This window comes from Periplaneta americana, chromosome 14 (genome assembly GCF_040183065.1).
Source record: "Periplaneta americana isolate PAMFEO1 chromosome 14, P.americana_PAMFEO1_priV1, whole genome shotgun sequence".
NCBI classification, from domain to species: domain Eukaryota; kingdom Metazoa; phylum Arthropoda; class Insecta; order Blattodea; family Blattidae; genus Periplaneta; species Periplaneta americana.
In genome coordinates this window covers 2,072,420-2,084,829 of record NC_091130.1, presented here as the reverse complement: position 1 = coordinate 2,084,829, position 12,410 = coordinate 2,072,420, and the positions used below count along the sequence as shown (strand labels likewise).

At 41.0% G+C, this 12,410-nt stretch overlaps 1 protein-coding gene across 1 annotated transcript in view; it reads left to right on the top strand.

Moving 5' to 3' along the window:
* Positions 1-1,658: 1,658 nt before the first annotated feature.
* The window catches only part of LOC138713072 (zinc carboxypeptidase-like), a 28,726-nt gene continuing 17,974 nt past the window's right edge, over positions 1,659-12,410 (top strand). Inside the window, exons 1-3 of the mRNA XM_069844813.1 lie at positions 1,659-1,864; positions 11,840-11,985; positions 12,215-12,351. Coding sequence (XP_069700914.1) covers positions 1,849-1,864; positions 11,840-11,985; positions 12,215-12,351 — 299 coding nt within the window. The 5' untranslated portion in view covers positions 1,659-1,848. The remainder of the gene's footprint in view (positions 1,865-11,839; positions 11,986-12,214; positions 12,352-12,410) is intronic.

Genomic DNA, 12,410 nt, shown 5'->3' with positions numbered 1-12,410 from the left:
GCCGAAAATTGTATAAATGAAACAAAAAGTATTGCTTTTGGATTACAAAGACTGTCTTATGTTTGCATTCAAGAAAAAGACCATGTTATCTTCTTGTTTTGGTACATATCAAGTGATTTCATTTAGGAATGCTTTTTGAACGTCCCCCGCCGTAGCGTCGTGGTCTGAAGCCTGGCTCACACACTCTCATGCTTTCCGATCATTTTCCTTGTGTAACGTAAGACGGAACCCAGTTGGGTCCACAGACATTTCGTTTATAATATCGTTTTATTGTCAATTATGAAAAATAACGTAGATATTTTAGAGAATATAAATCAATTTAAAAAAAATTGAAATTTTGGGCATATTAAAGGTTCCCGATCCCCTTAAGACTGTACAAGCAAAATGATCGACAAGCGCGAGTGTGTGTGCACGCTAGTTCGAGTCCTCATGAGGAATTTTCCTCATAAAGTTTCGGCCAGTGTGTGCGACCGGTGCCCACCCAGCATCGTGAAGAACTTTGGGAGTTACTATAGGTTTCGTAAACCAGCTGTAACGACTGGAGAGACCATCATGCTGAGTGCTCGTTACCGTCGTACTGGTTAGATGATCGTTCACCTCTGCCGAGGTATGTTGGCGTGAGGTCAATAGTCAGCTGGTAGGCATTGGCCTCCGTGGGCTGTCATGCCACGAATTTGTTTTTTTTCCCTTCTTTAAACATTTTGAATACAAGTTCAAGAATGTTAACTGGAAACTGTAACATCATCTGGTCCACACCTGTGGAGTAACGGTCAGCGCGTCTGGCCGTGAAACCAGGTGGTCCGGGTTCGAATCCCGGTCGGGGCAAGTTATCTGGTTGAGGTTTTTTCCGGGGTTTTCCCTCAACCCAATACGAGCAAATGCTGGGTAACTTTCGGTGTTGGACCCCGGACTCATTTCACCGGCATTATCACCTTTATATCATTCAGACGCTAAATGACCTAGATGTTGATACAGCGTCGTAAAATAACCCAATAAAATAATATTATAAAAACATCATCTCAAAGTGATGAAAGAATTGAAATGCTGTAAAACTCTTAAAATGTAAGTTATCAGAAAATGTGAACCATCTTCGTTTTTATTTGGAATCCTGTGAAATTTGTTTTGTCTTTCTGACATTTCATAAGAATCTCATTTCTGTTTCTGCACGCTACTTTCGACTTCTTTTGTTTATTAACTGTAGACTACATTAATACGGGTGCTGTCATACCTTAATTAATTGTTAATTGTTGCAGTTATTTTTTATGAACATATGTTCACTATCATAAACTGGTACCGTAAAGGACGCCTACGGCGAGACCCGATTCCTTTATCCGGGGCTTGTGAATAGAACCGGCGACATTTAGGAAACTGTGTGAGCTACTTCCGTGGTGTATCAGGAGTTTGAAACCCACCTACTCGGTGTTGTTGCAGTGCAGAAATAATCTTGACCGACAATACCGTAGTAACGGGGGGAAATAGAAGTGCGTACTCAGGAACGACGCACGGTTGCAGATGTCGCTGCCAGCCGGGGATCGAAGCCCGAGGTGCGGCGGACCGTGCCTTGGACGACCCTGAGGGCTGCGACCCTCACCGCTGATGGAGAGGCGTGTGGAAAATAAATGAGCGATGTTTCATTGTCAGTGCCGCTTATAAATGCATCGCAGCGAGACGGCTGGGAGCATCGCATATGCAGAGTCGGATCACCAGCAGCTGGTCGAGCGCTGTCTTCAAACAGGCGACTACGGCAGAGTTCGTGCGCTTCCTGTCATCCGCGGTAATAATCAGCAATTTCGAGATTACCAGAAAGCTCGTCACGTGACCACTCCGAGCTCGAGGTCTGCGTCGGAGATGTCACGGACTCTGCGTGAGTATAGGAAGCCTGCTAGATAGTGCGGCTCGCGACAGGATCACCTCGGCTGTCTGCGCAAGCGCGGAATGCGCACACTTGGTTAATAAGAACCGTAACTAACCAGACCTAACCTTCGTATATGCAAGATGTGTAACCGGAGCACCAAGGGAACTTCTTGATTTGATCTGGAATGTGAACGCGAAAATAAATCCAGGTAAGGATCACGTTGCCACTGCATGAGAGGTCCGCGCATGCGCCACAGCCAAACTGTTCCTGTCGCGAGCCATTACTACTAAGATTAGTTTCTAGAAAGGTAATATGGTCGTTCTTTCAATGTTATCAAATATTAACAAAGCAGGTAAAATAACAATACTATGTACAATAATAATAATAATAATAATAATAATAATAATAATAATAATAATAATAATAATAATAATAATATGTAGCTAGTGGGCAATGTATGCAATGGAGGGGGAAAGGAACTGGCCAGCCTACCACATTATCTCCTGATCTAGTTGCCTCATAAGTGGTGCCTTCTTGGTATGACTTGTGGGGTTCAGGCCTCTCTTCGGACAGTTGACTAAATAATAATAATAATAATAATAATAATAATAATAATAATAATAAAAATAGGCCTAACAACAGTAACAAATATAAATGACACTCGGGAGGAAATTAAACGCAGAATAAATATGGGAAATGCCTGTTATTATTCGGGTGAGAAGCTTTTGTCTTCTAATCTGCTGTCAAAAAATCTGAAAGTTAGGATTTATAAAACAGTTATGGTATATTACCAGTTGTTCTTTATGGTTGTGAAACTTGGACTCACACTTTGAGAGAGGAACAGAGATTAAGGGTTTTTAAGAATAAGGTTCTTAGAAAAATATCTGGGGCTAAGAGGGATGAAGTTACAGGAGAATGGACAAAGTTGCACAACACAGAACTGCATGCATTGTATTCTTCACCTGACAATTAGGGACATTAAATCCAGACGTTTGAGATGGGCAGGGCATGTAGCACGTATGGGCGAATCCAGAAACGCATATAGAGTGTTAGTTGGGAGGCCAGAGGGGAAAAGACCTTTCGGGAGGCCGAGACGTAGATGGGAGGATAATATTAAAATGGATTTGAGGGAGGCGGGATATGATGGCAGAGACTGGATTAACCTTGCACAGGATAGGGACCAATGGCTTATGTGAGGGCGGTAATGAACCTCCGGGTTCCTTAAAAGCCAGTAAGTAAGTAAAAGTAAGTAAGTAAATAAGTAAGTAAGTAAATAAGTAAGTAAGTAACAAAAGTAATATTAATTTATTTATTTATAGTTGATCTAATATATATATATAATTTAAACTGGTAATGAAAATTACGGGAAAACGGCTGAACGGATTTTAATAAATGACCCCTCTTTTTGAAGCTTGGAACCCAAAGTTTTTCAGAAAAATAGTAGTTTTCAGTGAAATGTCAATTTTCCTACATCATTTTTCTATTTTCCAAAATCCATCTTTCGTCAGTTATGGAGAACTAATTAATTGCATTTCAGAATAAAACAAAACACTCACTACAATAAACAATAGACTATTACATGAAGGCCATTACAGGATTGCTGACATACTTAGAGTTCAGATGGGTCAGATTCTTTCACATCATAATGCCAATATGTCGACCTTCATTTGTGTAATTTTTTGATAACGTATAAAAATAATTTACAAGTCTGATTCTCTGGTCTGTAGTTTTCCGAGTACAGTTGTGTGTGTATTCGATATTAAGAACTACAAAACTTAAGAATGTTTGGTGACATTATTACCATTAAAAATGAAATATTATTATAGTTAATGCAACACATAATGGTATACTGATGATATGAAAGTGAAATCTTTTGGGGCCGTAAGTAAGTAGACGCATAGAAAGAAGATTTTATATTAGATCTTCATTTCTATAATATACTGAGTAACAGCTATATATTACTGAAAACTATAAAACTTACGTAACAGCGTGGTCGATCGACGGATGTTGCGTGAACATTTGTTGAGACTATAAATTAGGAATGCCTATAACATCGACATCAACGTGAAGTTTCGATTTTATGCACGAGAACGTATAATCTCATAAACTTCTTTCCATCTGACTGTAGATAATTATTTGAAGAGAAGTAATATAATGATAACGAGATACTAAGGTTATTGTTATGAACTTAACACTACTTGTATTAAACTTGTAGGATATGTGGAAATCAAACCACAGTATAGAGAACATATCTCTATACTGTGATCAAACAGTGGTTTTCTTCCTGCTCACAAAGAAGTAATGCCATTGTTTAAAACTTCTGTCGTACGTAATTTTGACGTATAATGGATAAACAATTGATCCTCACTACTTTTCCCTCCTTCTTCTAGCTATGCCTCCGTCTTTCAGTTGCTGACTATAGTAGTCGTGACAGCAGGTTGCAACTTACACGCTTGGCCAACTCATTATGAGATATAATTATTTGGAAGTGTACGTCAGATTTACGTATCAATAGTATTAATAGAAAATTTTCTGTTAGTGCAGTTTATTTTTTCCCTTAAGTGTGTTTTATCTAACAAAGTAACACTGGATGAAAACTTACGTGGTGATCGACACTACTCTGCAGATCATAGCTGAAAGTTCAGATGATGATGCTGATGATGACGCTGAAGGCAATGTAGAGATTGAATATGAAACTTGTGACAATGACAAGGATCTAAGATACAGTAGGAGAGATTGAGAATCACGTAGAAAGCAAGCGAATGGGAAGAAAAGGAGAAGAGAAGAGAAAAGAGAAGAGAAGAGAAGAGAAGAGAAGAGAAGAGAAGAGAAGAGAAGAGAAGAGAAGAGAAGAGAAGAGAAGAGAAGAGAAAGGGCATGAGGGCACGAGGGCAGAGGGAATGAGGGCAGAGGGCATGAAGGCAGAGGGCATGAGGACACCAGGCCATGAGGGCATGAGGACACGAGGGCACCAGGGCACGTGGGCATGAGGGCACGAGGGCACGAGGGCATGAGGGCACCAGGGCATGAGGGCACCAGGGCACGAGGGCATGAGGGCACCAGGGCACGAGGGCACCAGGGCATGAGGGCACGAGGGCACCAGGGCATGAGGGCACGAGGGCACCAGGGCACCAGGGCACCAGGGCACGAGGGCATGAGGGCACCAGGGCACGAGGGCATCAGGGCATGAGGGCACCAGGGCACGAGGGCACCAGGGCACGAGGGCATCAGGGCATGAGGACACCAGGGCACGAGGGCACCAGGGCACGAAGGCACGAGGGCCAGAGGGCACGAGGCCAGAGAGAGGGGAGAGGAGAGGATATTTTCATAACTCTAACCTACAATCCACAATGACCTGAAATAGCTATTGCTTCACTCCCACATGTAAAACCGACTGATCGTTCTGACATTGTTACTTGCGTTTTCGCATTGGAACTCAAGAACTGAAGATGTATAGGTTAAATAAAAAGTATTTAGCATGAAGAAAACCATTCAGAGGGTGGGCCTATGTTTCATTATTATGGAAGCAAATAACTTCCAAAATGTCTGGTATTCTTCATTGGAAGTAAATTTGAAAAAAATAATTTGAACTTCTAATGAACTTAGTAGCATTTGCTGCACAAGCCACTAGTTTTAATGTATTTTGTCTGGCAACATGAAGTCGAGTGCTTCAATTAAACAGTTTATGATCGACAAGACCTAACTGAAGTTTATTTTCTTTGGTCAGATGACATGATAAGTACGAACTCCGAAAACCGAATACAGAACTACCATAAATTGTATGTTGTTTATTTTTACTGTATTAAGTATACAGATGGGCAGGGCATGTAACACGTATGGGCGAATCCAGAAATGCATATAGATTGTTAGTTGGGAGACAGGAGGGAAAAAGACCTTTGTGAGGTGGAGACATAGATGGGAGGATATTATTAAAATGGATTTGAGGGAGGTAGGATATGATAATAGAGAATGGATTAATCTTGCACAGAATAGGGACCGAATGGCGGGCTTATGTGAGGGCGGCAATGAACCTGCGGGTTCCTTAAAAGCCATTTGTGAGTATTATGTATACCACTTATTTTATGTTTATTGTATTATTTATTAATCGTTAATTAAATTGACATTTCTAGTAAATTTCATTTCTTGACCGTTGACAGCTTCTTCAAAGGCAAACTAACAGAAAAGTTACTGGCAGTTGTATTTGTCAGTACCGAAATTCTGAACAAAGTTGGCAAAAGAAAATCCAACCTGACAAATAGAAAATCACTATAAACCACTAGCACATGTACAAGAGGAGTACTATTTCTACTCCTCTTGCACATGTAGTACCAGGGGGAAATGGTTAGGTTTCACCCTCAGGTCATAAAATAAGAAAACCAGGACCATAACTGCACATAAATCATTATTTTGTCCACATGAAATCCACATTACTGCCGAACCATCACGACATGCAGAATCATTTCAACTTGTACACCGTTATTTTTTTATTTTTTATTTTATTGGGTTATTTTACGACGCTGTATCAACATCTAGGTTATTTAGCGTCTGAATGAAATGAAGATGATAATGCCGGTGAAATGAGTCCGGGATCCAGCACCGAACGTTACCCAGCATTTGCTCGTATTGGGTTGAAGGCAAAACCCCTGAAAAAACCTCAACCAGGTAACTTGCCCCGACCGGGATTCGAACCCGGGCCACCTGGTTTCGCGGTCAGACGCCCTGACCGTTACTCCTAGTATTCTGTTCTTTAACTTTTTGTTACGGTATATTTTAACGGCTTGTAAATTTTGTGACCCGGTAGAGTGTAAGAGAAGGCCCTATGGCCTTAACTCTGCCAGTATAAATAAAGAAATATTATTATTATTATTATTATTATTATTATTATTATTATTATTATATTGATTGTGAATCACTCATAAGCAATATCAGTCTTCGTATTCCTGCTAAGGGTTTAAGATTTGATAAATTGTTTTATAATAGGAATCCTAAATCTCTCTCTCCGGTCTGCAGATGTATTAAATATGCTAATTTGCATGGATTGAACTTGGATCCATTTAATGTGTAGTATATACTTTTTGAGTTTTATAATGATACATCCTTACTTGTTATTTAATATATTTTATTATATGTTGGATATTGCTATTTATTTTGTTGCATTTGGTCAATGATTAATGTTGACTATTATATTGATTGTATTTCATCTCACTGCCATTTTCTATCATTCATTCTCATCATCATTTGTTGTTTTGTTTTGTTTTGTATCGTGCTAAACTGTAATTGGCCTTGTGCTGTTGTTTTGCACGTTAATATTCTAAATAAAAAAAATATTATTATTATTATTATTATTATTATTATTATTATTATTATTATTATTATTATTATAGTCTTCTTCACATTATCGTATGCAGAAAACTCGATACCAATATTTAAAGTTTCAACTCGTCAAGTTAACGAAGATATACAAACTGCTGTTGTCTCAATTATTCATTACATTATTTCACGATTTCTCTCAGTTTATCTGTGCGTGTCCTTGGGCCATATTCAACGTGATTCGCCATGGATGGCTGAGTGCTATGTTCGTCTCTTAGCAGAGTGTCGGTTTTCCACGCTGGAGACCGGATTCAACGCCGGTTTTGAGCTGAATTAAGACAGCGTTTGACAGATTTCTCGGGACACTCTCTTTCTCTTTTCACCGTTCCGTTATTTATCCACGGTTCCTCATTACCCTGAACACACTGGAAGCATCTCTCTACGGGTCTTGTATAGCTGGTAGTCTACAGGGCCTGACAGCGGGAGTCACTATATTGTAGTTCATGCAGACACGTGATTTCTCGTGGATTGGTGATCTGATTTGTTGCCTCTAACAAGGACGGCGGGGCCCCGCGGGGGGGTAGAGAAATGTACTGGAGATGAGCAGGACTGAGTTAATTCTCGACTTGCTTCAAGGGGTAGGATGAGTTGTGTCGTCGGATTTCAGCATGTTGGCTTGTTTTACTTCTTAGTTGAAAATCATGTGCTACCATCATAAATGTATTTCAAGTTATCTACAACTACAGTCAAGATTTTATAGTGTATGCATTATTACATTTGCATATTTAAGGGGTGTATTTCAGCTTTTGTATGTATTTATTTACACAGCAAGTGGGCAAACAGTGGCATACACAATATAAACAATACACAATAAAATCATAAACAATACACAATAAAATTTACAATACACAATACAATTATACAATACACAATACAATAAGAATACACAATACAATTTAACACAATAATTACAATATTAATAATAGAACATGAATAAAATACCTAATTTTACAATACAACCTACACATGTATAGGCCCTACATAAGTTTCAATAGTCTTTCACTTTACTCTCATCTCACTCACTGTAGTGGCTCTATGACGCATTTCACTGACAATTTAGGACACATTTCACTGACACTCTGTAACACATTTCACTGACACTATAGAACACATTTCATTGACGCTATAAATTATCACTGATCGGAACTGTTCACTGCACTGTAAAACCATAACTTCACTGACTCACTTCGCTTCACTGATACAACAGTTCAAATAAGTCAAATACTTACACCTTTATGCATACTTATAAACAGAACTATATTTCAGCTAAACATTTCTAGTCTAAGACCCTCTTACACGCTATTTTTAAATAATTTACAATTCAAACCAAGGAAAACAATTCAAACCGTATATGAATGCATATTTTGTTATTTTCTAACAATCTGGTGCTTAAAACAAGATTAAAAATGCGGAAAATCGGAAAAATGTAATAGGCCTACAGAAAAAAACACAGACATTGAAATACATTACAGTAGTTATATTTTATTTCTTTGAATCTGACAAGCAGATAATCCTGGTTGAGGTTTTTTCCGGGGTTTTCCCTCAAACCAATAAGAGCAAATGCTGGGTAACTTTCGGTGCTGGACCCCGGACTCATTTCACCGGCATTATCACCTTCATTTCATTCAGACGCTAAATAACGTAGATGTTGATACAGCGTCGTAAAATAACCCAATAAAATAAATAAAATAAACAAGCAGATAATACACTGTTGTCGGCGAATGATTGTGGTCACGTCCACGGCACTCAACCCTCACTCCACAATGAAATGTAGTGCAAATGTGTAATATTGGGACTTTATGGTGGATGAAAGTTGAGATTAAAAGAACACAATGACAATCAAAACAAGAAGCTCCTATCGTCTGCTTCGCACGTGCGTACTGTAAGATTTTGACAGTTGTACGAGAACGCTGCAATAGGATCAGAGCGGAAGTTGCAAGAAGTGCTGATAGGCTTCCTTGCGTTCATTGGTTATTAATGAAGAAAAATTAGCTCCGGAGCCGGAAATCGAACCCGGGTCCCAAGTTCTACGCACTGGGCGCTCTAACCACCACCGAATCGAATCTCTCTCCTTTGGTATTTTTCCTTAGAGGCCTTACCCCATGTTCGACATGTATAGGCTATTGATCCTCGGCGTCGAAGCGAATTTTTCTCCATTAATAACCAACAGATAATTCTGTAGGACCAAAAAATTAATCTCCACGTAGTTCCTTGCGCTGGCTGAACTCGAATTTCACCGCCTGTCAACAATAATACAGGTAATTTTGTGTTTTCTAGTTACTGACATGGCAAACCAGAATGTTTCACTTTATTATGCTAACAAGTGAGGGAAACTTCGACAGTGTGTGGAGTGCTTTGTATTTTAAATGAGCTTAGCCGTGAGAAAGATATTAATTTTGAATTAATTTTATCAACGAATGCTGGAAGTGCACTCACTACTTTACCATTGGGTTGAAGGATAATAACTGTTGGTAACTCAATATTCTTATGTACAACAGAAAAATTATCAATAATAGTAATTGCTTAAAATAAAATAATATAAAATAGTTTCTTTTTAGTTTAACAGTTCATATTTTGTTATTGTTAGTATATTGTGACAGCGACGTGAGATTCGAACTCACGACCAGCGTCCCGCAAGAGAGCAGATCGCGCGGGCTCCATGGAGCACTGAGGGACGGCGCGCGGCGGAGAGAAGAGAGGGGTGTATTACGTCAACGCGACGAGGGGAGAGTGCGCGCGCAGCTGCTACTTGCGGCGTGAGGGAGGGACGAACCCTCCCGGATCTTCTAGAGAAGTCCGTCCGAAGAGCAGCAGAGTGCGAGATGATTCGAGAACGGACACAAGCGTCGAAATAACTCGAACTTTCCAGGCTATGTCGCTGTGGTTATAAAAGAAGCGCGAGGGAACTCGGACAGTGTGTGATTCATGATTAGTTCGAGTGCAGTGGACCGCAGTTGGAGGGACCTGAGTTCGAGTGCAGTGGACCGCAGTTGGAGGGACCTGAGTTCGAGTACATTGGACTGTCTCTGAAGGTCTGTGGTTCGAGATACTGTGAACTCGAGTGACTGAGCTAGAAGAACTGTGAACTGAGAACTGACAGTTCTGATTTGTAAATAGTGCTTTATAAATATTAGTTAAGATTAAAAGTTCATTGTTGTTCGTAATAGTCCAAGTAAATTATCATTATCGTCAGTGGAGTGCACTAACGAATGCTGTGTGGAGAGCAAATCCTATTGTTGAGTTGAAATAAAGTTACAATATATATGCTGGGTTTTAAGTATATAACTGCCTTAGACCTAAAGTGAGAGCTACAAACTGAACATTTATCGCTTATTGTTAATGGATAAAATTTCATCAACTACTGGTAAGTCAGTTATCACTAGTACGTGAAGATTATGGCACATCTACATGGGTTGGATAAAAAGTAATGGCAACAGTTCGATATTTCTGACATGGCTTTATTCACAAGGGTACAACATTTACGTATCTTAAATATAGTCGCCCCCCTTATTTATTACCTTTTGCCAAATGTTTGGAAGGCGGCGTACGCCATCAGCTCGTCCATCTTTGTTGATGTTCCGTATTGACCGCCCTATAGCACGGATAAGTTCATCTCTGGTATTGTACCGGGTCCCTCGCAGCGGTTCTTTCACTTTGGTGAAAAGATCGTAATCGCATGGATCATATCGGGTGAGTACAGAGGTTGTTCCAGAATCTCTCATTGCCAGCGACGCAAGAGGTCCTTGACAGCAGCAGCGGTGTGACTCCTTGCATTATCATGAAGAATGATGGGGTTCTGTACCACCAAGTGTCGTCGTTTTCTCCTGAGGGCTGGACGAAGGTGGTGCTGCAGGAACCTGCAGTAGTAGTCCACGTTTTCCGTCTGCCTTGGAGGTACAGCGTGGTGCAGTATTACCCCATCAATGTCATACGCCACAATGAACATCTCCTTCACAGCACTTTGTGTAGGGCGCACTTTCTTCGGACGAGGAAAACCTGGATGCTTCCATTCATTTGATTGGCGTTTCAAGTTTGGTTCATACGAGCGAGCCCAGGTTTCGTCCATAGCGACGATTCGTCCAAGAAAGTCGTCACCTTCCCTTTGGTACGGGTGCAACAAGGCCTTCCCGAAACGCTTTAACCCATCGTGCCATTCTACGATATGGCAACGCTGCATCGCCACATGCTTCACGCAGTCCCTGAAAACATTCTTGTGCATTACGACCTCGTGCCATTTCAATTTTGATCCAGAAACGTTGCTCTAGTTTTGTAAACGTGGTCTTAGGGCGCTCGCACTATCCCAATGAAAGTCAACGTTCTACACACTGCAGTAGATTGACAGAGTACTGTCGTCGCTGGCTGCACTAACTCATCTAACAGTCCTTGTTCATGTCCATACGGCTGGCAGCTCTCGAACGCACCATCGTCACGTGACAGCAGTGTTGCCATTACTTTTTATCCAACCTATGTATGTAGTTTATTTAATTATTTTGACAGAAAAATTAAAAACTGTCGCTAACAACACAGACGACACTCAGAAGAGGGTGGAGTGGTCGAAGCTGTCAGTGACGTGTTCCTTCCCTTCGCGCATTAAGTCTTTTACTCTGCTTTCAGTGGCGGCATTCGTTTCATTGCTCCTCTGTAGCGGTCACTTGGAGGCAGAGCAGATGCGCTTCGATCGCTTCCAAGTGTTCCGTCTGCTGCCCGACAACGACACACAGGTGGCCATGCTGCAGGTGCTGGAGGAGTCCCCTACTGCGGTGAGTACCGAGCGAGTAGCCAGGAAGGAGATCCTGTATTTAAAACTCTTGCGAACTGGAGAAGGGCAGCTGGTGAGAGGAAGTGAAATGAGAAATTTTGAGTCGGATTGACATTTGTGGAGGACAAGGACGGCGTTTCCTCCAGATATCATGTTCCTCATTTCAAAGCTTCGTCACAGGCTCTGAATAAAGTACAGTGTGTACATGGTAACATTGAACGTGTGTGCAGTTGGACTTCTGGAGTAGTGCGAGCTCTGCGCATGCGCAGGTGGACGTCATGGTGCCTCCAGACATGGTGCAGCGGTTCCGAGCCCTCACGGACGCGTTCGGTGTGCGCAGCGAACTGCGCATCCAGGATGTGCAGAAGTGAGTAGAGAGACAAACGAGTAGGAGTAGAAGGGGAGGAGGCAGTGGCGGCTCGTGAA